This window comes from Equus asinus, chromosome 21 (assembly GCF_041296235.1).
Source record: "Equus asinus isolate D_3611 breed Donkey chromosome 21, EquAss-T2T_v2, whole genome shotgun sequence".
NCBI lineage: Eukaryota > Metazoa > Chordata > Mammalia > Perissodactyla > Equidae > Equus > Equus asinus.
In genome coordinates, this window is record NC_091810.1 from 29,483,650 (window position 1) to 29,511,291 (window position 27,642).

At 47.8% G+C, this 27,642-nt stretch overlaps 1 protein-coding gene across 1 annotated transcript in view; it reads left to right on the forward strand.

Moving 5' to 3' along the window:
- The first annotated feature begins 23,329 nt into the window (after positions 1-23,329).
- The window catches only part of RYBP (RING1 and YY1 binding protein), a 74,163-nt gene continuing 69,850 nt past the window's right edge, over positions 23,330-27,642 (forward strand). The window contains exons 1-2 of the mRNA XM_044754387.2: positions 23,330-23,475; positions 24,251-24,376. Coding sequence (XP_044610322.1) covers positions 23,444-23,475; positions 24,251-24,376 — 158 coding nt within the window. The 5' untranslated portion in view covers positions 23,330-23,443. The remainder of the gene's footprint in view (positions 23,476-24,250; positions 24,377-27,642) is intronic.

A 27,642-nucleotide genomic window follows, 5' to 3' on the forward strand; every position in this document is an offset into this window, starting at 1 on the left:
GCCATATTGCTAAATGTCGAACTGACATCTCATCACATCACCTTTAAAAACTGTTGAAAAAGGTGTCCCTTGGGAATAATATTTTTAGAGGGAATTATTACTTTTCCTGCTATCCACCTCACTTTCCTTCTGCTCTAAGTCTCAGTTTTAGTGGGCAAAAGAATCTCCTTGGGGAGCTTGTTTAAAATACAGATTCCTGGGGGCTGGCCTGGTGGTGTAGTGGTTAAGCTGGCGCGCTCTGCTTGGGTGGCCTGGGGTTCACAGGTTCCAATTCTGGGCACGGACCTAGCACCACTCATCGAGTCATGCTGTGGTGGCATCCCACATAAAATAGAGAAAGATTGGCATGGATGTTAGCTCAGGGCCAATTTTAAGAAAATGTGGTGTATACATACAATGGAATATTAGTCCACTTTGAAAAAGGAAATCCTATACTCCAACAGAGATGAACGTGAAGACATTATACTAAGTGAAATAATCCGGTTGCATAAAAACAGACACTGTATGTGATGAACCTAGAGGTGTCAAACTCATAGAGACAGAAAGTAGAATAGCAGTTGTCAGAGGCTGAGGGGAGGGGGATTTGGGGGTTGTTCAATGAGTGTAGAGTGTCAGTTTCACAAGATGAAAAAGGTCTGGACATCTGATATACAAGAATGCAAATATTCTCAACGCTACTGAACTGCACACTGAAAAATGGTTGAGATGGGTCAAAAAAAAAAAACAACGGACTGTGGTTTCCATCTCAGGCTCTCTCGCTCTCTCTTGGTGTGCTCACTCTCTGTTGCTCTCTCTCTGGTTCTCCTTCAGATCACCAGCTGCTATGTTGGGAGGACACTCAAGCAGCCTGGAGGGTGACCTGCGTGGTAAGGAGTAGAGCCTGCCCACAGCCACATAGTGAACTTGGAGGTGAATCTTCTGAGGCTGCCAACATGTAAATAAGCTTGGAAATGGTCTTCAAGCCCGAAGTCAATGGAACCCCCTTCCCATGAAAGCGCAGCTCCGGCAAACAGCTCACAGCCTCATGAGAGACCTTGGGTTAGAGGCATTCGGCTGCGCTGCATCCGAATTTCTGACACGGGGAAGTTGTGGGATAATGAAGATTCATTGTTTCAAGCTGCTAAGTTTTGGAGTAATTTGTTATGCAGCAATAGGTAACTAATACACCATCAAATATATTTTGCTCGGTTAGATTGCAATGCAGATCCCACTAGAGCTCCAGCTGCAACACTGATTTTCAGGATATAACAGTATATTGTAGTAGGACAGATAGTGGCCCCTCAAAATGTCCACATCCTAATCCCTGGATCCTATGAATATGTTATGTCACGTGCCAAAAGGGACTAGGTAGATATAATTAAGGTTACAAACTTTAAAATAGAGAGATTATCCTGGATGATCCAACAGGCCCCAATCCAATCACATCAACTCTTAGAAAATGAGAACTTTCTCTGGCTGATGGTAGGCAAGATTTGAAGCGTGAGAGAGACCCCAGCATTGCTGAAGGGAGCAATGTGTAAAGCATGAGAATGGATGTTAGCAGCCCCTAGGAGCAAAGCCCAGCCCCCAGTGGACAGCCAGCAAGGAAACAGACCTCAGTAAGGAACCAAATTCAACCAAAAACCTGAATGAGCTTGGACGTGGTTCATCCTGCAAGTCTCCAGAAGGGAAGGCAGCCCTGCTCACACCTTGATTTTGGCTTTGCAAAACCCAGAGCGGAGGAACCAGCCCAGCCAACCAGGCTTTGGATCTACAGAGGTGTGGGATAATAAATTTGTGTTATTTTCAGTCACTAAGTTTAGGGTAATTTGATACGGCAGAAATAGAAAACTAATATATTCATATGTATATGTTATTTATTGGTTTTCAGTCCTGTCCTATCAGGTAGCATAGCTATGCAAATGTTGCACGACGCTATTTATCATTTTCCACTTATCCTGCCGAAGCAATCATTCACCATCTTAGTGCCTCTCTGTACTGCGGGCTTGAGGGTTCCACGCACTGTTTTTCAAGGCTCTCTGGGAACAACACTCCTTCTTTGGGAGCCTGGCGTCTGACTGGAAAAAGACTGAGTGCCTGCTGGTTGTTTCTGAGGCTGCTAATCAATACTTACCATTAGGACGACAACTCCATGCATCACTAAACTTTGACCTCTGTGCCCCAGAGTGGTCCCAAGATGCCAATTGATGTACAGGCAATATACATATTCCTCAAATGCAATACCCCTTTCATAGACTCCCCTGAATTAAATTTTAGACGCTTTAGCGATGGCCAAACAATGTTGCTAATGGACCAGCAAGCTCAGGATATTCAGAAAGAGTGCCTGGATGAAAGCAATTGTGTTTATGCTTTTGAAAAAGATCTTTGGGATGGACACTGCTTTTGGGTTGTTGACCAGCTGTTCCTGTCTTCTACACAATGGGGTGGTGCTGGCATAAAGTGCCCTTAAGCCTGCTGTAAAAATAATTACGCACCTAGAAGCCCAAGACCGGAAAGCTAGTCGTGGGCCCCCCTGGAAATCACAAGGCAGGCCTAAAAGAGCCTAAGGGAAATTTGATTCCACCTCTCTTTTGTCTACAACTTTTGGAATCTTATGTCCTCAGAAGTATGTGTTTTTCAGGGAAGTCTTCATAATGGTCTATCATCGTATAACATGGTGGTGCCCTGAGTAAAACAAGATGATGCTCTTCTCTTCCTGGATCTGTTCAAATGGGATCAATTGCCAAACAGTTGTTTGGATTAAAACCAAACGGTTAATCGAATCAGGCTTTTAAGGGGCAGTTATTTTGATTAAAGGACTCATAGCTGAAGGGCCTTTAGCAGCTTCTCACATCCAATCAATGAGTCCCACACACTCAGCCCTCCTCTGGAACCGGGGGGCACTGACTGCTCAAGTAAAAGGGGTATATCAGAAGAGAAGACTCAGGGAGCCCCATTCGAGAAAGGATAGCTGAGCCTCATAGGAACTGAACAGCCATTAGGACCCCAAAAAGGCTACTGCCTCCATCTCTTCCATCTCTTTCTGGAGCTACCTGGCCTCTCATCATTGCCTTCCTCTGGAATTCTCTGCTTGCTAATCGGTGTGCCCACGGCTAAGAATTCCATCAGCCTCGAGTTGAATCACTTTTCCTTCTGTACCCACTGTTATGACTAACTTCATCCTGAGTCTGAATTCAAATCCACTCAATTGTAGATTCCCAGGGAGAAGTTGATTGGCTTGGCCTGGTCAGGTGTCTAGCGCTGGTCCAATCTGCTGATTCCAGGCTGAGTCAACGGGTCTCAAGACATGAAGGGTGGTGGATGGGGCAGGAAGGAAATGACAGATGCCTCCGGAATTTTTTCTGAACTGATAATAACAGATACCTCTTGGCTGCTTCGTTTCTTACAGATCCGAAAACTCTTTAAGGGTAGAGAATTTTTTTTCCATCTTTATCTGTACCACCACACTTGGCTCAGTGCCTCATATATAGATGCTCAACAAGTAAAAAAAGATAAAGTTGGTCATGCCCACTTCCAGTCACACATACTTCTAATAGTGCCTTCCATGCTGGCCATAACCCACCTAGGTATTGAGGCAAGGAGAAAAGGGAGGTCAGTTGGACTGACCCCTCCTGAGTGCTTTCTTCCAGCACTGCTTGGGTTAATAACAACTATTATGTACTGTCCATTTTCCAACGGGCAGGCATGACATAAAGTGCTTTAAACACCATTATCTCATTTATTCACTGTGATAACCCTGTGAGGAAACTGGAGTTCAGAGAAGGTAAGTAACTTGCCCAAGGTCACACAGCACCAAAGCACTATGGCCAACTCTAAACCTATATCTACAGTCAAGTCCTCTTAAAACTCCATTTTCCTCCCTCCTGTGCCATGGGGAGTTGTGAATGAGGCTAAGAGATGACGCTGAGAGGAGAGACGTTGGCTGGGTCAATGCCAATTTTGTGAACTAAACAAAATTGTTCCGTGCTAACAGTTTTTGAAAGCTTTTTGAACATGGCCTTGGGCCTTTCATGGTTCTGAGGTTTTCCAACAACTCCTCTTAATTGAGTCTTTCCAGGCTGAGCTGCAGGCTTTAAGTACTTCAACAACAAGAAGAGTCCTCAGAATGTGCTTCCTTTTCCTTTAAGCCGGGAGAGAATGTGTCCCCCAGCTTTCTGCCTTTAACCGCTGGAAAACATTCTGGGAATCCAAGGCAACACCTGGGTTGGGGCCGCCATTGTTTATTGCGCTTTGCACAGTGAGGGCTGAAATCCAGGCTGCCCTCCGCTCACCAAGTCATGCACCCCGGCACCAGGGGGTACCACCCAGAGGAGGAGCTGCCGTATTCTAAGTCACTGCCTAGGGCACCCCAGGGGTACACTGTGGGCTGGGGGCAGACATGCATGAATATAACATTGTTTACAGGTCCCCCGTCTTAGATTGTGATTATACTCGTGATAATACCATTTCTGGATAATACCTCTAATCTCTGTGCTGACAAGAGGAATCCAAATCCTGTAAGTCATTCTCCAGGGAGAGAGGTTGACACCGGTGCCTGGAGCTGAGTTTCCACATGTTGGCGGGGGCAGGGGGGCGGGGGGGTCTTCTCCTTACAACTGCCCAGCTTGGTCTCCAGCCTCTCTACCCACAGCCCCTAATCCAAGCCACAGGGGTAATCTTAGCAGTGTGTGGAATGGTGGGAAAGAAACTGGAACTCGATTAGCAAAACAACTCAGTGAAGACTCAGCCTAGAGCGGGCCACTTTTCACCCCGGGAAGGGTGGCTTGCCTTAGAGCTCTTTGCTTCCTTCCGAGGAAACTAGAAGCCCCTCCCCGCCCGGCCCCCAGGACACTGCTGCGTAGCTGAGGGGTTACATGGGATTTAGGGCCTCTGTACTTCTGTTTGTAGGTACTGTGAAGATGCCTTTCCGACATGCTGCCACGGTTTTAATTATGCATGTGTGCTCATCCTGAAATATACACACTTTGGAATAGATTTGGAACAGAAATAGGATTTTAAAGGAACAGAAAGATTGTGAGTTTCAAGATCTCCCTCCTCCTGCCCCTCCGCGAGGTTCCTTCAATACCTGGAGATGTTTATGCGTGGCAGCACCTAGAGAGTACTAGGCAGTCAAGCACAGTGGTTAGAAACGATCAGTCTGGAGCGACAGATCTGGGTCGGTTCACATCTCATCTCTGCCACTCACTAGCTGTATAACTTTAAGCAAATTGCTTAAACCTTCTAAGCCTCATTTTCCTCATCTGTAAAACAGAGGCAATGAAAGTTTCTTCTGCATAACCTCATTGTGAGGTTCAGTGAGAATGCTGAGCACAGAGCCAAGAGCATAGCACACATAAATGCCAGCTCTTCTTCTCACATCTGAAGATGTGAACCAAAATTCCGGTTGAGAACTCGAACACCTAAGACAATTTTTGTCATCTTTTGTTGGAAGCCCACTCTTTCCTCTAAGTGAATGCCGTCAGAATCTGATCCTGGTCCCCAAAACCTCGTCCGTGTCGCCGCTCCCACCAGGAAGAAGTTTTGGTTACACGACATCTACTTTGCCCGTGAGCACACCTAACTACCTCGGGCTCCGGGTCCCAGAGGGCACCAGGTAAGACGGGTGAGCTTGTTAACAAGGATGCACAGCTGGATGGAATGGGCTGTCTGTTGGATGTGCTTTAGTTGCAAAGTTGTGTGGTAAAAGGAAATGCTGAAAATTCAGGGCACTGGTAGACAGAGAATGCACATGGCAGCAAATTTTCCCTTCTTACCTACAATTGCTTCCACCTCCCGGGTATAACCAAACTTCTCAGTGGCTTCCTTTTATCTAAGGAGGTAGAGTGTGGTCACTGTGTGCACTGACTTTGGGATGAGGCTGCCCCCTGGTTGTCTGCTTCTAGCCGAGGGACTTTGGGCAAGTTATTGACCTGTCACACACCTCAGTTTTCTCATCTTTAAAAGGGAAATATTAATAGCATCTGTCTATCTTACTCGTGTTTTAAGGATTAATTGAAGTGAATGTGAAGTGCCTGCCTCACAGTAAGCACTCAGTAACTATACGTTATTGGCAGCACTGTCAGCATCATAATTACCTACATCTCGACATTGCTGAGTGTATGAGAGAAGATCTGCAAAACACCAGCCTCTGCCCAAAGTTGGTGGTCAATAAACGGTGGCTCTTAGAATGTCGCTGCTGTGACTATCAACCGTAAAAGTTAATCATTCTTTTCAAAGCTCCTCAAGGACTTGTCCCATTCTTTTTTTTTGTGAGGATTGTCGCTGAGCTAACATCTGTGCCAATCTTCCTCTATTTTATGTGGGACGCCACCATGGCTTGAAGAGTGGTGCTAGTCTGCACCTGGGATGTGAACCGGCAAACCCCAGGCCACCAAAGCAGAGTGCACAAATTTAGCCACTACTCTATCACGCTAGCCCCAGGACTTGCCCCATGGTCTCTGGTTTGCCCCCATAGCTTGTCCTCCCCTTATGAAAGGATGGTTTCCCCCTCCTACGGCTGCCACTGCTGGCTGCCACCCAACTGCCAGTCTCCCTTCTTCCCTGGGAACAGAACACCAGTTTTCAGGCAGCCGCGTGCCTAGCCCCAGGGAAGGCATCAGGATTGGTGCAAGCCAATTAGGGCAGACTGTTTACCTTTAACCTAATTGGTGTAGGAGAGAGCATGTGATCAAGTTCTGGCCAATGAGATACAAGAAAAAGTCTCCCAATAACAGGAGAGAGGCATGTGGGGTGAGCCTCCTTTTGGTCCCTGCCCTCTCTCTCCTGCGGTAGGTACTGTCATGTGAGGATGTGATGCTTGCAGCTGCAGCTGCCATTTTGTGACCATGTGGTTACAAGCATGAGGACAACAGTCAACATGTTTAAGATGACAGAGCAGAAAAACAGAAGAGCCCAGATTGTTAATGACATTGTTAAGCTGCCCAATCCACTCTGGGGCTGCTGGCCTCCAAACTTCTTTTTTAGTGTACAATAGCTCTTCTTGTGATTTGGCCTATTGTTCGTCTGGTTTTCTGCTACGTAATTGAAACACTCCTTTTCCGGTTGCCAAGCCTGGAAAATAACTGCTATTCAAATTTGGCCCAGATATAAAGACATTCAGTGCCCATTTTCTTCCTCTTCATTTGGGTAATCAAGTGCCTTTAAATAAATTCCACGCTCACCATTCTAGTGAAACTGCTCTTGAAAAGGTCACCAATGACCTCTTGATTGACATGTCCAACGCCTTCATCTAATTTCCCATCCTGCTTAACCTCTGCTCCATTGGACAGCTTGACCACTTTCTTTTTCTTAAAGTGAGTCCCTCCCTTAGTGAGCATCATTGATCTTTCTTTCTACCTCTCTGGTCCCTCTTCTGTGGCCCCTTCTCTTTCAGCGCCTCAACTCCGTGTGAACCCTGCCATTGTGCCCTTTGCATTCTCATCTCTCACCAGGCGCTTTCCCTGAATGCTTTCTCCATTTCCAAGACTTTGGTTACTAGCACCTGTGGGCCCTAGTGATCCTAGCATCTAAGTCTCCAGTGCAGCTCTTTCTACAGCACCAGATCCACTGAGAACAGGATGTGTCCACAGGACCGTCAACACCATATTTCTAAACTGAACTATGTCCTCTACAAATTACTTCTCCTCCATAACACACCTCACCACTCACACTAGCCCTCAGCTGGAAACCTCGGAGTCATCCTGAGCAATTCCTCTCTCCCGACATCCAATTAATCACCAACCATAAAAATTTCTCTATTCTCAGGAGTCTGCTGCAGCTCCCCCATGTTCACCACCACGGCCTCCATTCATCATTTCCGTATTACAAAAACCTCTCACTTGCCTCCAATCTCTCCCCTTTCCAATCATTTTCATTGCTGTTAGAGTGGATTTTCTAAAAACAAATGGAATCATATCGCTGAATTTTAAAATTTCCAAGAGGGTAGATGTGTGTGTGATGGGGGGGTGGGTGGAGAGATTGTGTTAGCCATCATGACCTCCAAATCAAGTCCGCACTTCATAACATGGCACAGAAGACCTTCTAATCTCTCTGGGAACAGACTGGATTTTGTGTTGCATCTCCTACTATCTCCCATCCACCTTCCCTGCATCCTTAGCTTGAGCTCCCAGGAGCTCCTCTTTCCCTCCACTATGTCCACTGATTAGATGCTGGCCCCCTACCCTGCAGCATTCTGAACCCCTAGCATCCTCCATTCTCAGATCAAACTTCACTTCTTCCCCAAAGCATTCCATGAGCCTTGCACTAGACCAGAGTTTCTCCACCTCAGTGCCACGGACATTTAGGGCCAGATAATTCTCTCTTGTGGGAGCTGTCCTGGGCATTGTAGGATGTTTAGCAACATCCCTGGCCTCTAACATTTGATACCAGTAGCATCCTCCCCCAGTTGCAACAACCAAAAATGTGTCCAGACACTGCCCAACGTCCCCTAGGGGACAGAACTGCCCCCAGTTGACAACTGTTGAACCAGACCAAGTCCCCTTCTTATCCTCCCATTCCTTCCTGTTCTTCCCTGATCCCATGGCACATTTTTGAAGTGACTTGTCTGATTGTCTCATCTGTTTCAACAGACTGTTTTCTCCGAGAGGGCACCTCCCAGGGCCTGACACTCAGTAGGCATGCAGTCTAGCTTCACGAAAGAGTGAGCTCCACAGTGGAGCGACCTTGTCTGTCGGCTGCCTAGTGCCCAGTATGGTGCTGGGACATCATAGGGCTCACCAAATATTTGTCGAGTGAAGGAATGATTGAATGATCCCATTCAAACACTTCCTTCTCTGTGAAACTTTTACGTATCCTAGTCAAGGTTAGAGTGTTTTCTTCTCTTTACCCCATAATGTTTTGCACATGCTCCATCCCCCAGCATTATTACATTGGATAATAATTACAATCAATTTGTTAATAAGTGTTTGTAGAAATTAAATCATGCTCTCTCTGTCTTCATGCCTCTTTCTGGAAAACAGAAAATCTAGGTCCATTCCTGAGCCCAGGACTCTCATGATTTACCTCTCCTTGTGCTACTACATCTGTTCTGCCCCTGGATGTTCACAGCCACACCTGCCACACACACACACTCATCCACCTTCCTAGCTGACTCCTCAGGAAAGTCTCAGAGCTGTTGAGAATTGAGAACCCACTTTCACCTCAAGGCCTCATTTTGCCTCGCTCTTCCTGATGGTGCCGCCAGCCCCAGCACTGAATTCGAAGAGTTCTTAGTAAGACATGGTGCTTGCTCACAAGCCTCTCCCGGGGATGGGAAGCACACCTCTGCAGCGTGCCCACCACCTGATGACTTGAGATGCAGGAGGCTCCAGAAGGCTCATGGTGGAAAGGAACCCTGATGTTATCAAAGTCAACAAACATTCAAAACAGTTGCAGGAAAAGAGATCAGCCTACTGGGGAGAAGAGTTCAGTACTCAGAGAAAAGTTGGGTAGCTTTTTATGCATGGTAGATGGTTAACATGCATCCTTTAGTCACAAAGCCCTGTGGGGAGAAGATGCCGAAGTTAATATTTAGACTTGACATCTAACCCTCCGCATAAATAACAGCATAGAGGACTGATGTTGGGTTTGAGGTCAGCTTCGTTTAAACAGCCAGGCCAGGTGCAGACTCATACGCTGGACCTTTGAACTCTGTGTGTTGCAATCCAGATGTTCAGCAGAGGTGATGAACTTGGGTCATTGACGGGGAGGGAGTGTGCAGTGCTCTCTTCTAGCATCTTCCACGGGGAGCCCTGGACAGAAGACTTGGCCCTAAGCCCACTTTCCTCGCCAGAGTCAAGAAACAGTAGCAGCTGCAGTTGCTGGGGATGAGGGATCATCCACTGGGGAGCTGAGCCAGCCGGCGCCGGGGAGGTGGGTAGCAGGAAGGAGGTCACGAAATTGACCGTGCTTAGCCGCTGCCCACGTTTGCATTACATGGAGACATTCTGCAACGGGAAAAATATTAGGCTTTTAATGACAGCCCTGACAGACATGATCCATATGACCAAATCGGTCTCAAAAAGCAACTGCTATCACTTATTAAAGGAAGATTTGCCAAGTTGTATGGTTCTTTTAGGGTTTTCCAAGCCCCACACTTTGCCTCAAAAATGTGCACAGAGTGAAAGGTTTGAACTTTTTGAATTTAATGCAAAGCACATATGTTGTTTGGGTTTTGTTTGTTTGTTTGTTTTTATGGTTGCAAAATATGTTATCTAGAAAAGAACCACATAGCAATAAAATGGTAATGTAAACACAAACCTTCCAAAAGGAGGCAACATATTTCTAATGAAAGGAAACAACCACCTTCGCTTTATCCACACACAAAAAATAAAAAATGATGAAGAGGGGCCGTTTCATTCACAGATTGTGGAATCCTACTGTTTACTGCTCTCCAAATGAGTATTTCTGAGGCATGACTTAAAATGAGAATTTTCAAAACAAAGCAGCTCCTGGCATAGGGAAAAGAGCACTGATGTTGGCAGCCAGGCAACTAGAATTCCCATCTTGACTGCTGACCCCTGCTTCCTGTCTCCAGCCCCAGCACTCCACTCAGAGCGCTCTTGTCGAGGGTACCAGTGACCTTCTAATTGCTAAATCCAAAGGGCATTTTCCAGTCCACTTCTGACCCGACCTCTCTTCAGCAGATGACATAATTGCCCACTCCTTCCTCCTTGAAATCCTCTCGTCCTGAGTCTTCAATAACACCATCCCATCTTGGTTATTTGCCAGCTTTCCCGTCACTCCTTCTCAGACACCCTCTGGACTGTTCTATTCTTCCCCCCCGAGGCTCTAAGCAGCTGCTGGGGGCTGAGGTCAGGCGAGGCTGTGCATGCCTTTTCTTATCTGCTCTTCACGGCAGCCCTGGAAGGTAGGACTTAGTGGTTCCATTTCACACACAAGAAAACTAGAGCTCTGAGGGCTGATGGGATCACATAGCTAACAAGCAGCAGGACTGGAATTCTCATCCAGGTCTGTTTGAATCCAGAGTCAAGTTCTCAACGATTGCACTGGAATTTCTCTGCCTTGGGTAACCCCTTAAATAGAGGTGTTCTCCAGGGTTCTGTGTTTGGCCCCCTTTACTTCTTTCTGCCTCTGTCCCTACAGGGGCTCATCCATGGCCTTGCTCTCAGTTAGTACCTCTATGATGTCTTTGGCCAAAACATGTCCTGAGATTTTTGTTCCCAACTGTTTCCAAGACACCTCTATTTGCATTTGCCACAGTTGCCTTGGAGAGGTAGTGATGGTGGACTCCCCAGGTGCCATTCAATTCCTGATGACTGGCCAAAGCCTGTGATGGCTTAAGGAGTGGGCATATGACCCGATTCTGCCAGTAAGACATGATGAGGGAGATTGCTGGGGACATCTAGGAAAGGTTTTTCTTCCTCTTAAAAAGACTCAGAAGACGGTGCCTTTTCTTCCTTGACATGTTGTGTCTTGTGTTATGGGAGTGGTGAAACCCTTCGGCAACCGTGAGGGATGGGTTGAATCCAACAAGAGAAGGATGGAAACTGGATTCTTAATGTGAGCTGAATGTGTCTCATCTGGGACTGGGGCTTCCAACTATATTAAATAATATATTTTTTCAGTGTTTGTATGGCTTTTTGTTTTGTTGTTGTTACTTGCAGCCAAAAGCATCCTAAGTGACACATAAAATTCATCATATCTACACCTCAACTCAGTATCTCCTCCCCTAAATAGTTCCCCTAGTATGACACTCTCTCTGTTAATATCACCACAACCCACTCAGTCACCCAAGTGAGAAACCTGGGCATCATCCTTGACTCCTCCCTCTGCCTCACCTCCAGAGTCCAATCATGAATTAAGTTCAGGAGATTCTACTGTCGAAATCTCTCCTTCTTTCTTTCCATTATCCCTCTCCTTGTCCTTTTCAGTTCTTTGGCATTTTTACTGGTCTTCTGACCCCTTTCTCGCTCTGACCCAAGCCACCACCATCTACATTGCTCCCAAAGAGATTTTTAAGACTCAGTACTAATCCTGCATCTTCCTTGATTAAAATGTGTCGGTATTCTACCCTTGTCTTCAAAATAAAATTCAACCAGTCAGCATGGTTTGTAAAATGCTTCAAGACGGGGCTTACCTCGCTGGACTCTGACCTCCCCTGCTCCACATGTACTCTAAGTTCCAGCACACTGATTTCTCTGTGGTCCACATGCCACGGCCCTTTAGAGTCACTGCACGTGCCCTTCCCTGGGCCTGGGATGGCTCCCTGACCTGTCTCCCTGGACAATACTGGCTGCTCAGTACATTCTCATGCATCTTGTGTTTGCCTCTTGTACAACGTGGCAGGTGTGAATTTCAGGCATGCCAGAAATATCTTTCCTTATTTTCATCTCTCCCCCCTTGATTTTTATTTTGAGCCGCCATCCCGACTCATCTCAGTCGGTTCAGCACTTTCCCTTTCTCCAGTGTTGCACCTAAGTTCTAGACTCTCGAGTATCAAGGTGCTGAAGGAGGTGTCTGCTTGGTTTCAGGGCATCTGTTCATCCCAGGTTGCCATAGAGAAGTCCTGTTTTTCTCTTCGTGGCCCTTCAAGTCCCAGAGTCATCTTGGCAATGGCCACCCCATGCAGGGTCCCTGGAACCTCTGCAAGGTGGCCCTTGGCTTTGTCTGCATGGATCCCAGCAACCCTACTCCTGCCCTGGGGTCTTGCCACCTTCCCGGGGCTCTATGTGGACAGAACCCCTCCTGCTCTCTGGCCCTCAGCTCTCCCCATCTTATTAACTCCTTGTCTTCTCTCCCTCCCCCAGCACCTGGGAAGAGTTTTCTTGTCTGGAAAAACACGCCCCTTCTACTTCCTTCTTTCGAACATGTGTCTATCCCCCACCGCCCCTCAGTGCCCCCGTGGGAACTCTGAGAATTTAGAATGATAGAACATGAGAGGCAGAGACTGACGGGCCTTTTTTCTTCTACTCTGTCACATTTCTTCCTTAAGACAGAGAACACAGGTCCAATAATCTGCTTGGGAAAGGGGAACATAGCAGGAGAAAAGAACACAGAGGGACAATTACAGTCACCTGGCCACCATGGCCTGCACCACCCTGTTCTCATGATCTGTGCCCACTTCTCCCTGATGATGAGTTCTAGCAGCCAAGGTCTGCCATGTTCTTTTTCCCAACGTTGTCAGCATCTGGTATCTGGCACATAGTAGGTGTTTCATAAATAGCTATCAAAACTAAAAATAAAAGTAAGAAGGGAGTGGACTTTGGAGTCAAGGAGACCTGAAGGAATCCTGCCAGCTCTTCCTAGGGTGTGACCTTGGGCAAGTTACTTCACCTCTCTGTCCACTGGCAGGAGCAACAGGGAGGAGAGGATAGGAAGAGGAGGTGTGGGATGTGGTACTCCTCAAAGCTGTCATTTGCACGATCCCCCTTCCTAGCCTTTCCAGACTCTGGCTCAATTTTCCTATCGCTGCTTACCCTTCAAGTGGGCCAAATGTGTCTACCAGATGCCTCTCCCCTTGCAAGCTCACTTTGTGTGTACATAGATTTTTGCTCTTACTCCTCCAGGTGGGTCCCTTTCCTTCTTCCAATTAATGACTTTCAGTATTTTTTTTTTCTCCCCAATGCTCCAGTACATAGTTGTATGTCCTAGTTGTAAGTTCTAGTTCTTCTATGTGGGACGCCACCACAGCATGGCCTGATGAGCAGTGCATAAGTCCAGGCCCAAGATCCGAACCGGCAAACCCTGGGCTATGAAGCGGAGTGCGTGAGCCCAACCACCACGCCACCGGGCAGGTCCTCAGTATTCTTGAGTTCCAGGGAATCTGTTTATGATGAAGTACAAAGAACTTGAAATTCTGGTTCTGCCATTCTCTGGCTCTGGGATGTTGGACAAGTGTCTGGGTCTCAGTTTCCTCATCTGGAAGACGGGATTGATAAATTAACTAGGTCCTTCAGAGCATGGGCTGGGGAGTCCAGGCTGCCTGGGTTCAAATCCCAGCCCTGACACTTTCCAAACGTGCAGCTCAGGGCAGGTGACTTTTCTTCGTCTTAGTTTCCTTGTTCACAAAGAGGGCTCCATCATAGAGGCTCCCTCACAGGGTTATTGTATGCATTCATTGACTCAAAACGCCTAAAGAGTTTAGCCCCTCACCCAAGTAAACACTCCATATGTGTTGATTATTATTGTCCCACAGGTGGCCTCTCTTTAGCTACCCACAAACTCACGATATGTACATTAGTTTGCTGATGCTGCCTTAAAAAAATACCACAGACTGGGTGACTTAAACCACAGAAATGTGTGGTTTCACAGTTGTGGAGGCTGGAAGTCCAAGATCAAGGTGTAGGCAGTGTTAGTTTCTCCTGCAGCCTCTCCCCTTGGCCTGCAGACAGCCGCTTTCTGCTGTGTCCTCAATGGTCATCCCTCTGTGCACACACATCCCAGACGTCTCTTCCTCTTCCTAGAAAGACACCAGTCAGATGGATCAGGTCCACCCTAGTGTCCTCTTTTTAACTTAATCACTGCTTTAAAGGTCCTCTCTCCAAATACAGTCACATTCTGAGGAACTGGGGGTTAGGGCGTCAACATATGAATCTGAGGGGGGGACACAATTCAGTCCATGACAATGTGTAAATACACCCCACCATTAGACATTCCCGTGGTTGAGCCTCTTTGTTAATCTAATTCCTAATTAATGGATCCCAGGATGTTTGGGTTCTAGGAATCCCATTGTTGGTGTAGTAGAGAGGACAGTGATCAGAAAAGAAGGTTTTGAAGAGTTTAAAACTTGCTCACGAGTCTCTGGCCTTGGGCTAGTCACATGCTCAGCTTTAGCCTTAGCCTGCGACTTCAATAGGAGGAGGAGGAGGAGGAGACAATAGAAACTCACACAAGGGTGGCTGTGAGGCTCAAGGGCAATGATGTGTGTGCAAGCCCTCATAATCTCCGCACTCCTGGGGCTTTGCCTCCGAACTGAAAAGACAGAACACGGTGGATCGTCCTGACTTTCCTATCTCCCCTCAAGATTCTACCAGTCTGATTCTAAGGGTAGAAATTCAAGTACGCATCCAGAACAAGCTGCTGGGGAAGCAACTTCTGGGCCCAAGGCATCAATAGACACTTGAATCAACGAAGGAAATCACACCATCCTAGGGAAAAACCCCCGCTCCACAAATTCCTAAGGCCCAAACTGGAGCAGTGTTGAAGCACAGCATTCATTCCCTGGGTTCTGGCACGTGTGGCTTGTCTGCTTCGGCAAGAACTCACAGCGACACGGGCCGTAAACGAGGTGTGCCAAGTCCAGAAAAGTTCCCTGTCTTTACGAGGACTCTGTTCCCCTGTCAGAAAGGACCCCTTGAACCTTTTCGTCTGCCCCCCTTCCTCAGGCACCCTCCAAAACCAGCTGGTTCTTTTTCAGTGACAAGTGTGCCTTAGAAGCAACACAGTGAAGAGACAGATTGAGGGATGGAGTTGGGAAGTCAGATGCCGAGTTTGAATTCAAACTTCATCCATGACTCTGGGCCAATCACTCCACTGACTCAGTTTCTTCACCTATCAAATGGGGTAATGATCATTCTTACCTCACTGGGTTGTTTGGGGTTCCAACAGGGTAATGGATGGAAAAGTGCTCCATCCATTCCACAAATCATTTTTGAGTTCCTCCTACGTGTAAGGACATTTCCTACACTGCTCTAGGCACTAGGGATACAGAATGGGAAAAGGCAAAGTCACCACCCTGATAGGAATGAAATTCTAGTGGAAGAGTCAGGCAAAAAACAAATAACACATCATGTAATGCCAGGTCATCATAAGGGCGTAAAGAAAACAAAGCAAGATAAGGGATGGCACTGAGGGGGGTTATGCCGTGTAAGACATCTTGGTCAGGGAGGTCCTCTCTGAAGAGGGGGCACCTCTCCTGGTGAGGAGAGGGATGGAGCCACCGGAATATCTGGGGTAGAACATGTAGAAAGTCCCCAAGGGGTGGCCGGGCTTCGCAGGAAACCACAACAAGCCCGTGTGCCTGGAGCTCACTCTGGAGTGGATGAAGTCAGCAGGGCTTGAAGGCCAGGGTCAAGATTCTGGATTTTAGTCTGTCACGAGACATCATTAGATGATTTCAGCAGGACAGTGACTTTGTCATCTATATCTTAAAAGGATATCTCTCTGACTGCTGTTTGGAGAAGAGACTTTAAGGAATCATAGCAATCACAAAGCTGATCACCCAATATTTCCTGCGCTCCACCTCCCCTCCCAGGGCACAGCACGCAGTGGGCTGCACTTCCTGTTGCCGAGTGGGGCCGTGGGACTCTGACCAATGAGCTCTGAGCAGAAGTCACGGAGTCACTTCCAGGCCCAGCAGTTAACTGCCAGCGCCGGGACTCCGGAGCGCCTTCTCCCTCCCGGCGACCAACGACGTCCAAAGTGGAGGCTGCGTGGCCGCCTGGGTTCCAGGGGGAGGAGAGACAGGACAGAGCGCCAGCTGGCCTGCAGTGGGCACATCACTTCACGAGAAACCAACCTTGGTGGGGATAAATCGGGAAGATGTGGGAGTCAGAACCACAGCACAACCTGAGATATCCTGACAGATACAAGGAGCAAGAGGGGAAGTGGGGAGGCCAGTCAGGAGGCTGAAAGGCGATCCGAGCTTGGACTGCAGTGATAGCAATAGAGAGAAGGAGCAGCGGTCAGATTCAGGATATGTATTAAAGGCCAAGTGCGAAGGATCTGCTGATGGAGTGTCTGTAGGGTACAAGGGAAAGAAAGGAGTCAGGGACGACTCCAAGGCTTGGGGCTTGATAATTGGGTGAATTACTGAAAAGAAGAACACTCAGGAAAGCACAGGATTACCCACAGTGCTGGGCACACGACAAAACTACAAAGTGCCAGCTCCTGTGGTCATTACTGTTAAGGGGGCAGGCAATATGGAATGTAGACATTTGGGGAACTTTTCATCCCAGAATGATCAAAAGTCAGATTTATCGAGGTCTAATTCATATACAGTAAAATGTAATCTTTTTGGTTACAGGGCTGAGTTTTGACAAATACATCTTGTCTTGTAACCATGTCCACAATCAAGATATAAATTACTTCTATCACCTCCCCAAATTCCCTTTTACTGTTCCTCCCTTTGTAGTCAAATCGTCCCACTACGCCTAACCCCTGGCAACCACTGATCTGTTCTCCAGCCCTGTAGTTTTACCTTTTCCAGAATGTCACATAATAGAATCACATAGTACATGACTTTTGGAGACTAGCTTCTTTTTTTTTGTTAAGGTATTTTTTTTTCTTTTGGTGAGGAAGATTGGCCCTGAGCTAACATTTGTTTCCAGTCTTCCTCTTTTTTTTTCTTTTCTCCCCAAAGCCCCACTACATGGTTGTATGTCCTAGTTGTAGGTCCTTCTGGTTCTCCTATGTGGGATGCTGCTACAGCATGGCTCGATGAGCAGTGTGTAGGTCCACACCCAGGATCCAAATTGGCAAACCCTGGGCCACTGAAGTGGAGTGCGTGAACTTAACCACTATGCCACTGGGCTGGCCCCAGAGACTGGCTTCTTTCACTATGACAAGGCATTTAAGATTCATCCGTATATGCCAGTATCTGCTCCTTTTTCTTGCTGAGTAGTATTCCACAGTGTGGACGTGCGACGCTTTATCACTCACCAGCTGAAGGGCATTTGGACTTGTTCCAAGTTTTGGCGATCATGAATAAAGCTGCCATAAATATCTGAGTACAGGTTTTCGTGTGGACATACGTCTTTATTTCTCTTGGTAAATTTCTAGACGTGGGATTGCTGGCTCATATGGTAGGTGAATGTTTAACTTTACAAGAAACTGCCAAACTGTTCCTCCAGAGGCACTGCACCATATTGCACTCCCACTGGCATCATATGAGGCTCGCTCCACACCCTCTCAGCACTTGGGATTGTCTAGATTTTTTGATTAAAGCCATTCTAATGTGCAGTGGTATATGATTGTGGTTTTAATTAGTATTTCCCCAAGGAATAAGGATGTTGAGCATCTTTTCATGTTTATAAGCCATTCATATAGCTTTTTTGGGGGAAATGTCCATTCAGATCTTTTGTTCATGGTCTCCTTAGGTTGCTTGCCTTTTTAGTGCATAGTAAAAATATTCATATATTCTGAATACAAGTCCTTTATCAGATATGTGTTTGGCAAATATTTTCTCCCAGTCTTTGACTCGTCTTCATTTTCTTAACAGTGTCTTTCAAAGAGCAGGTTTTTAATTTCGACGAAGTCCACACTATTAACTTTTTCTTTCATGGATCATACCTTTTTGGTCTCATATCTAATATATCTTTGTCTACCCAAGGCCACAAAAGTTTTCTCCTATGTTTTCTTCTGGAAGTTTTATAGTTTTACATTTTACACGAGGTCTATGATCTATTTTGAATTAGTTTTTGTAAATGGTGTGAAGTAGAACCCAGGACCATTTTGACTTGTAATATTTCCTACTGTGCAAGAAGCAGATCAATAAAACTTCCTCTCTCTGATAAGCACATGCACGGGTGACGTTGCAGTTGGTTGCAAAATCTGGTCAAGGTTCAAACCCAGAAGGTCAGGGAAGCTCCACCTCTTGGCCTCCAGGGTTGCTGCTTTAGAAGCTAATTCCATCTTCAATATCCCTCTGCGGATGGCCCCTGACAGCAGCACAAGCCTGAGTCCTGAAGAGAAACGAGCTAGGCTCTCCCCAGTTCCTAAGACACACTAGGTAGTTCATTGCTTCACGAAACAAAGTTTTTTCTTAAACCACGGAAGGAACATTCAGTGCAAAGTAGAACATTAAATCTTAGCAATGGGGATGGAAATCTTAGCCTTCCTAGCTGCTGTCCTTCTTGGGGGCTTTCTCAGTCACCATGTGATACAGTTTTCTCTTGTTTCTTCTCCTCAGTAACACGAGCTCTGAATCTTTCATTGACATCATTTAGATCTTGGTATGCTTAAAACTTCAAGAATAAAATTAGTGAGGAGAGAGGGTTAGGAAGCCACAGAACTGTCAACTTGTGATTTGGCCAGCTCAGGACACTGTAAGAAAGGCAACTACTGTCTACTATTGCCATCGCTCCATTAACAAGGGGGCATTTAAATTACCCAACACTTCAAGAAAAGAAAATAATTGGAAGGATATAATTTGAGAATTAAAAAGTCTTTTCTGAGAATCAGCTCTTGGTAATCTTCTTGGACGGAGGAAAGTTTTCATCCATTTACCCCTTAGTTTTCTCATTTCCCTGCAGATTGGCGAAAACCACACCCTGGGTCACAGTTTGGGACTCAGACCAAATGAAGGTGTAGCACGGGTGGGGCGAGGTAAACCCTGAGGTATTTGGAGAAAGGCTTTTTCCTCTCCCCTGTTTATAATACCTTTATTGGGTATTCCCAAGGTTCAAAGTCCCAGCCTTACTGAGTATTTAGGTTTTCCACCTGGGAGCAGCAATTCAAATTTAAAGGCAGGAGGAAGCTGAGTTAACAATGTTCCAGTTCCTTCCTTTGATAAGCATGAGTAATTTTTACTTCTTACTTGAGCAAAAGAAAGGAGGGATGCCCTCTGGAGCTGCCCTTCTTGGCCCACATTTCAGGTCAATCTACAGGTCCTTCCATTGCTCCCTCCCCACCCAAGGGGTCTGCCTCTCCCAGCATCTCATTCATGGAGGCAGACCACAGACAGTCCCAGGTAGACAACATTCTTGGTAAACCCATCAATGGCTTCCAGGGCACTCAGGATAAAGACCCCACTCCCAGCTACCCTGCTGCACAGGATCTAGTGGGGTCTACTCTCCCCCTTTCTCCTCTCCCACAGGGCTCCAGCTCCAGCTGCTTGCCTTCAGCTCCTCCAAAACACCATGTCCCTGAATGCTCTCCCCTTCTCTTCTCCTCGCAATCTTAACTTTTTCAGGGACACCCCCCCCCACCAGCTGCATCAACACCTTCCCTCCCTTAGTGCCCTCTTGCCTTGCATCCTGCGCTTTGTCTTTGTAGCAACTGTCACCAATTACTTGTACAAAACTGGGCTTCTCAACTACATCGTAAATTCCAAAAGATTAGGAATCAAGTCTATCTTGTTTATCTGATCTTCCAGTTACTGGCGTATGGCATGGCACCTAGTTGCTGCTCAATTAATTATTGTTAAATCAAAAGAATTCTCTTCAATCTATGTTTACTGCACTGTTCTAGGAACTTATATATAACAGTGGGGGGCAGGGACAAAACAGAAAACAATCCTTGCCATTATGGAGCTTATGTTCTACTGGAGCAAAGATCTGCTAAACAAGATAAGTCAACTACATGGTACGTGAGATGTGATAAGTGCGAAGGAGAAAAAAGTAAAGCAGTTGAGGGGGACACAAGGCATCAGACTCTGAGCTAGTGTATGAAATTTTCAGATTGAGTGACCAGGAAAAACCTCACTGAGAATGCGACTTTTGAACAAAGACCTGAAGAAAGGGAGGCCGTGAAAATGTGGTTATCTGGGGAAAGAGCATTCCAAGTGGACGGCACAGCAAGTGCAAAGGCCCTGAGGTGGGAGCACAACTGTTCCAGGAACAGCAAAGAAGCCAGCTTGACTGAAGTGGAGTGAATGATGGGAAGGGAGGCAAAATGTGGTCTTTTAATCTGCCCTATGGATCTGTGGAATTATTGACATCAGACATTTCTTTGGGAGTGCTTCTAACCAGCATCTACTCTAAAACTATGGGTTTCAAATACTTTTTAAAGCTGTAGAACCCTTCCTTCAAATGAACATGAAATGGAAGTACGAGATAGGAAACGGAGGAGCAAGGGAGGGGCCCTCTGTCAACTCCCACTTGTCCCTTCACCCCACACTGGTCAAAGGCAATACCATGGAGGAAGATTTCTTCTCCACCCAGCTGGGGTTCAAACTACCATTCCAGAATGACAGAGCCATCCTGCTCTAGAGCACACCACTCCAGAAGTAGTCTAGTGTGCCTCCCGAACTACAATGAGACTTCCAGTAGATATTTACCTCCAACATGTGAACGAAACTAAAGCTTCTACAATCACAACCACATGGTGAGGTGTGGGTCTGATATGTTCCTTCAAATTAGTTCTCTATTCTGGAACTTTTTTTTCTTATAAACTTTCTTTTAAACTTTTTCTTTTTTTGAAAAGGTAAACCAGGTCAAAGACACAAAAAAATAATACACTAAACAAGTCAGTCTCTCATGGGTAAGAAAGTTATAGTGTATTTGCAATGGAATTCGACACTTAAATAAGCAAACAAAAATGAACTACCGATATAGACAACAATAAGGATGAATATCACAAATACTATGTTGAGCAAAAGGTGCCAGCCAGCACACAAGCACATACCATATGACCCGTGTAAATGGCATTCACGAACAGGCAAAGCTAACCTTTGGTGACGGAAGTTGGAATAACAGTTACCTGCAGGGAGGGGAGTAATGAACTGGGAGGAGGAAAATGTCCTATATCTTGATCTGGATGCTGGATACAAAGATGTAGTAGATATATAAAAAAAACTCGTGGAGCTGCAAAACAATTTATGCATTTTACTCTATGTAAATAATGATAAAGCTAGTTTCTTTCCCCCTACCTGTGGCTCCCAGCTACCCAGAGGCCACTCCTCCAGCTGAGACTTCTTAATGCCCCCTTTCTTTCAGTACCTTCACACCAGGCAAGTCCTGGGAGCATGCCAGGCAGACACCAGAGGCCAAGGCTGCGGGCACTGACCCATGGCTTGTGTGCATGCCCCTTGGTTTTCTCTAGCTCCTTTGGCCCTGGCTTCATGCTTCCCTCCTCCTCTTCCTCCTTTCCTCCCTCCGTTCTTGAGAAGGCAGGGGTGGCAGCAAGGCGCAGGAGGCTGCTGACCTTTGCTAAACAGTGCTGGCCCTCCTGGCCCTCCAGGGTGTGCCCGCCCAGAGAGGACAGTGTGTGCTGATCAAGCTTATCATTGACACATTCCCTACCTCTTTTATTCTCTCCCTTCTGATCCCTGGACTGATCCTAGGACTCCCTGCTCCCTGGTCACTCAGTCTCCGTGAGTCTCCCCGGTCTCATGCCCTGGTATGCTTCCCTTCCATGGGGCCGGCCTGATAACAACCCACTTTGCATATAAACGGGGCCTATCTAGGTGGACGCTGAGGGCCTCTCATCTTCCCTCCACACCCCTATCCCCACTCCCCAACTTCTAGCATCATTCTTTGACCCTGTCCCTACCCCCACCCAGGGCTTCAGCCCAGCCAAGCCTTTTATCTTATCATCTCGGGTCCTCCCCCTACCACGACTCCCCGACTCCATGATGCTTGAGGGCAGAGGGGCCTGCGGCACGTTCAAGTCAATTTGTCAAGCTTTCTTGGAGCAGGGCAGAGAGTAAAGGGTACTCTATGTTCCTCGCCTTCGAGAATCTTCTAAAGCGGGGCAAGTGGTGCACAACTCAGGTCCAGTTATAGTTCTCAACCCACTACTTTGTATTGGTCCCTCCTAAGTGCCAGTCACTGACCTGCCTGCATTACGTCTCTGAATTTTCCAAACAAACCCAGGAGGAGGGTTTTAGCCTCATTTTGGAGATGAAGGAACTGAGGCACACGGTTAGACTGCTGGCACGTGGCCGCCACGATTTGAATAGCAACTTCCCTAGGGAAACGCCCTATTTAGGCTCTGGGGGGCTCAAGCGGGAGTCGGAACACAGGAGGTCGGTGTCCGGCCTTGGGGAACCTTTAGTTGGACCACACCCTTTCTGCACAGTCCCCTCTGCGTCAGGGGCCTGGGAAGGGGCTTAGGGCTGGAGGCTGCGACTTCAGGAGAGGCAGATACAAAGCTCCGCGCGGCAGAGCGACAGAAGGGCGCGGGGGAGCCCGAGCCGAAAGAGGCCCTGCCGGCTCAGGGGCTCGGTCCGCCTCGAGGCGTTGCGAGCGTCGCGGCTGTTGCGAGCCCCAGCGGCGCGCGCAAAGTGCGCGGAACTACTTCCCCGAGGCTGCTTAGGGGCCGGGATCCCGGGGTGAGCCCCACGGGGCGGACCCGCGGGGCCCGAAGCCCATAGCGGCCTCCCGGGCGCGGCCACGTGCGCCCCACTGGGCTTGCACGCTCCGCCGCGCCGGGCCGCGGGGCCACCGGCAGGCACGCGCACCCCCAGCGCGCACACACTCCCGGGCACGCACACCGCCGGCCCGGCCCACGTCCGCCACGCCCCGCCCTCCCCCGCGCCCCGCCCCCGCCCTCGCGGCGCCCGCCACCGCCCTCCCATTGGCCGCACGGCGCGTGACGCGCGGCGCCCGGCCCCGCCCCTCGTCAGTCACTCGGCGGAGGCGGCGCTGGCGGGGACTAGTCTCGTCCGGAGACTGGCAGCGGCGGCGGCGGCGGCGGCGGCCGGAGCTCGAGCCCCAGCGGCTGAGGGCGGGCGGGCGGGCGCGGGGGAGGGAGGGGGGCCGGTCCGCGACGACTCCTTGGACGGCGTTTCTCCTCCGAGCGGCGCCGGTTTCGGCTTTGGGGGGGGCGGGGGTACAGCCCATCCATGACCATGGGCGACAAGAAGAGCCCGACCAGGTACCTGCTCCGAGCTGAGGGGGCGGAAGGGGAGGGAGGGCTGGGGGCGGGCGGGGGCCGGCGGCGACTAGGCCCCGGAGCCACCCGGGGCGGGGGGAGGCGCTGCTAAGATGGAGATCCGGGGGCGGGAGGAGGCGGCGGCGGCGGGCGGTGGCGGCGGCGGCGGCGGCGGCGGGAGGTGGTGTCGCTCCCGCTCGGGGCCGGCGGCCGTGCGCGCCGCAGCCATGGCGGCTCCTCCTCAGCCGCCCTCCGCCGCCGCCGCCGCCGCCGCCGCCACTCCTCCCAGACAAAGGGAGATTTAACCAGGTGGGGAGGGAGGGAGGGCGGGCGCGAGCAGGGGAGGGGAGAGGGGAGCCGCCGGCCCACTCCCCGCCGCCGGCCTCGGGCTGCCCCTGCGCGCCCCCTCCAGATCCGGCCCGCGGCGCCCCTGCCGGCCCCCCCAGCCCCACGCTCAAGTCCACAAGTCCGCCCGCTTCCTGCGCCCGCCGCGGCCCTGCCCGGGGCGCCGCCGCCGCCGCCGCCTGCTGCGCGAGGCTGCACGGCCCGGGCCGGAGGTGGCAGGGCGCCGGCGGGGGCGCCGCGTCCCCTCCCCCGGTGCCTCTCTCCGTCCCCGAGGAGGGTGGGTGGGTGGTCGCCCGAGCGAAGTTTCCAGCGCCGGATTCCTGCGAAATTACGACGGCTCACCCGCGCCTGTGTTTTGCTGTCTCTTCCCCCTCGCGCTCTCCTGCTCCCTGCCTCTTCCCTCCCCTTTCCCCCGCTCCTCGCTCCCCCGAAGGCCGAAGAGACAAGCGAAACCTGCCGCAGACGAGGGCTTTTGGGATTGTAGTGTCTGCACCTTCAGAAACAGCGCGGAAGCCTTTAAATGCAGCATCTGCGATGTGAGGAAAGGCACCTCCACCAGGTACTGGCAGATCTCTGTTACCTTTTGTTAAAGGACCACTTTTCTTTTTTTCCTCTTAAGGTGGGGGAGACGGTGGTGAGCTATACTTTCTGCCCTCTTTCCAACTTGTTGATGACGGCTTTTTCTGCGTTTGTGGGGGGGAGTGGGTGATGTGCATTTCTGGCGGTGTGTATTTCGTGTTGGGCGCAAAGGCTCGTGTTCACTAAATGATTTATGGGAGGGAATTTTTCCGGGTTTTCGTCTTGTTTCAAACAGACGCTGGATTTATTTGACACTTGTGTCCATTGGCTTATTGGTATGGGCTCGAAAAAGAGAGGGAGCGGTGCTTTTGCGATGGATTGTAGGACGTTAGACCTTTTTTATTTTTGTCATGTGCGGAGTGTTTTTAATTTGCTTGTCCTGAATTATTTTTCTCTTCTCTGGGAAATTTCCTGTTGGTAGTACCGTAAGGCTGGTTGTATTTTCCTGCCTTGAGCTGCAAATGTCTCTTATTTTCTTGCGCTTCAAAATAAATGTTGGGGTTTGATGAAGAAAGTGCATTTTTGGGAAGGCTGAGCTGTCAGTTTGGTTTTTTTTTGGTCTGATTAGCTTATGTAGAGTGGTTGGTGATGGAGAACGGTTTTGCAAAATGGTGAAATGAACAGTGTGACTATATTGAAGTTTGTGTTTAAAGCTGTATTGTAAGGAAAAGAATGTTTAAAGAATTCGTTTTTATTTTGGTGAAGGTAGTAAACCGCATCTGGTATCAAAACGAGTTGAACTACTCCAGATTTAACAGTTAGATATGCTTGGATAAGATGGCAAAGCTGATTTTGTGCTCTTCCAGTCACCTTCTCGCTTGCATCCGGAGTTTGTTTCAGTGATGTTAGAATTTGAAGTTAAACTATTCCTGGGTGTTATTGAATGGGCAGGCATTGGGGTATCTGTACATGTGAAAGTGAGAGAGAGTGAGTGAGTTCCTAGCGGATCCTTCAAGACTTAAAGTTGATGCCAAGAGCCTCATTTCATCAAGTACTTGTTTCTGAATGGGTGGCATTCTGATATCACGACTGTGCAGTAGTACTCCATAGTTCTGTCTGGATGTTGTTCCTTGGCCAAGTGAGTGTGTCCCGTCCCATTAGGGTTTCATTGCTTCGTTTCTACCTGGGGTTAAATAGGGTATTGGCAACCTAAAGGATATAACTGGGATGAACTGGTCCAGTTCCTGTGGAACAGTTCTGTGAATTCCAGCAACTCTTTAAGTAATGAGACCTTTGAATAAAACTGCTCAAGAACTAAAAATATTTCCCCATAACTAGTTTTTAAAGTAAGTTCATGTCAGTTTTTTGTATTATCATAGAATGGATTTAGTTAAAATGAGAAACGCTCCTTGGGAGCTTAGTAGATTTTGTGTTGCCATCTAAAACAGGGAATTCCATCAAATTGCGTGAAAGTTTTGAAATGTATTTGTTATTTAAAGCAATAGTGATTGTATTTTATTTATGAGTAATGTTTTTTTACGTGTAGAATCCCTCAGAGGCCAAACCTCTTTATTGTGGTTTTGCTTTGAGTGTTACCGTAGATGATGTTCAAGTAAATGACTAGGAAACTCCTAAGAACTTGAGAAGTCTGCTGGTGAACAGAAACTTAAACCAAATTCAAAAGTTTACATCTGCTGTATTGCTGGGAATAATCATCTCATAATGAAATGCATTTCAGTTTCTACGTGTATGAAAAAATCTGACTCATCAACTTTTTGGAAGCACGTGGAAGGTTTTGTCTTTAAAAACAATATAGATGTTTAAAGTTTTTTCAGAGTCATAGATGATGACGGTGAAATTGTTTTTTAAACAAATATATTAAATTATTAAGAATGAGAATATTTTAGAGTCTCCTCAGGAACAGGAAACTCAACTACTATCTTTAAGGGTCTTCATGTAGTTTTTTGCTGTCTGTGATTGAATGGGGCTTGAACACGTGTTTTAGAGATCTGAGGACTTGAACTCTTAGGAACTCGTCATACCCGTATTTAGCCTAAGTTTGTTTTATCTTGATTATTGCCAATATTTTGCTGTTTCAGGTCTATTCTGGAAGTCATCATTAATCAGAAGGCAAATAACTTTGGCTTTTTATGCTATGAATGGGCTTCATGTGGAAAGGTGAATTTGACAGGTTTGCATCCTGTCCCGTCCAGTGTATTAACGGTTGGTTAATTTCGTTGTGACACTAGTTACTGCTATGTTTTTCCCTTTTTTTTGCTTGTAATTTTCTTGGTACCTCAGAGGTTTGACATTTTCTGCGCTGATGGCATTAGAAAACTTGTTGGGTTTTGGACGCTGGGTAATAGGCAAAAGTTTGTGATTTTAGAATAGTTTTTAAATGATAAAAGGGCTTTTTTAACCTTTTGACTGGTGTAGAAATTGGGTTTGGGGCTGGCCCTGGTGACCTAGTGGTGTTAAGTTCAGTGTGCTCCACTTTAGTGGCCCACGTTTGGTTCTCGGGCATGGACCTACACCACTCTGTTAGCAGCCCAGCTGTGCTGGTGGCCCACATACTAAAAATAGAGGAAGGTTGGCATGGGTGTTAGCTCAGGGTGGATCTTCCTCAACCAAAAAAAGAAAAAAAGAAAGACGTTGGGTTTTATTGCTCTCAGCTGATGTTCGTATTTAACAGCCTAGCTGGTTGGCTAGCCAGTGGCCATTTTGGAGTTTGTTCATCATTCTTGTCATAATTGTCATTGTTGTCTATCGGTCAACTAAGTAATATCAGCTTTGAATTAGTGGTAGTCCGGTAGAACACAGTTACTGTTTGAGGATAAGATTGATATTCCTCAATTGATTAGGAAAATATTGCTACTCATCCAAAGAAGATATATTAAATTCCTAGAATGTGGAAGAGGCTTCTCAAGACATTGTGGAGGGGAAGGTGGTGTTAAAAGATTGGTAAGACCTACCAGAATGACCACAATCCAAGTTACAAAGGTTCTAAGGGGTATAAAGAAAGTGCTGTGGGAGGCTGGAGCAGTCTGGCTTGGGGAATCAATTAGATCGTGCCCCCACCCCCCCCCCCACACCCCCCATTTCTTCTGGACAAGGAGAATTGATTTCTACAAAATCACCTGCTGACTTTTCCCTAGTCCTGTGTGTACCAGATGTGTTTAATTCTGCGGGTGGTATCATGAAAGTGACTCAGAAGGTCTTTTCTCTTCTTTTTGGAGGAGGATAGAGCAGAATGAAAGGAAGGTCGTCAGAAGCTCCTAAGGAACATGTCAAGGGAAGAAAGAGGGA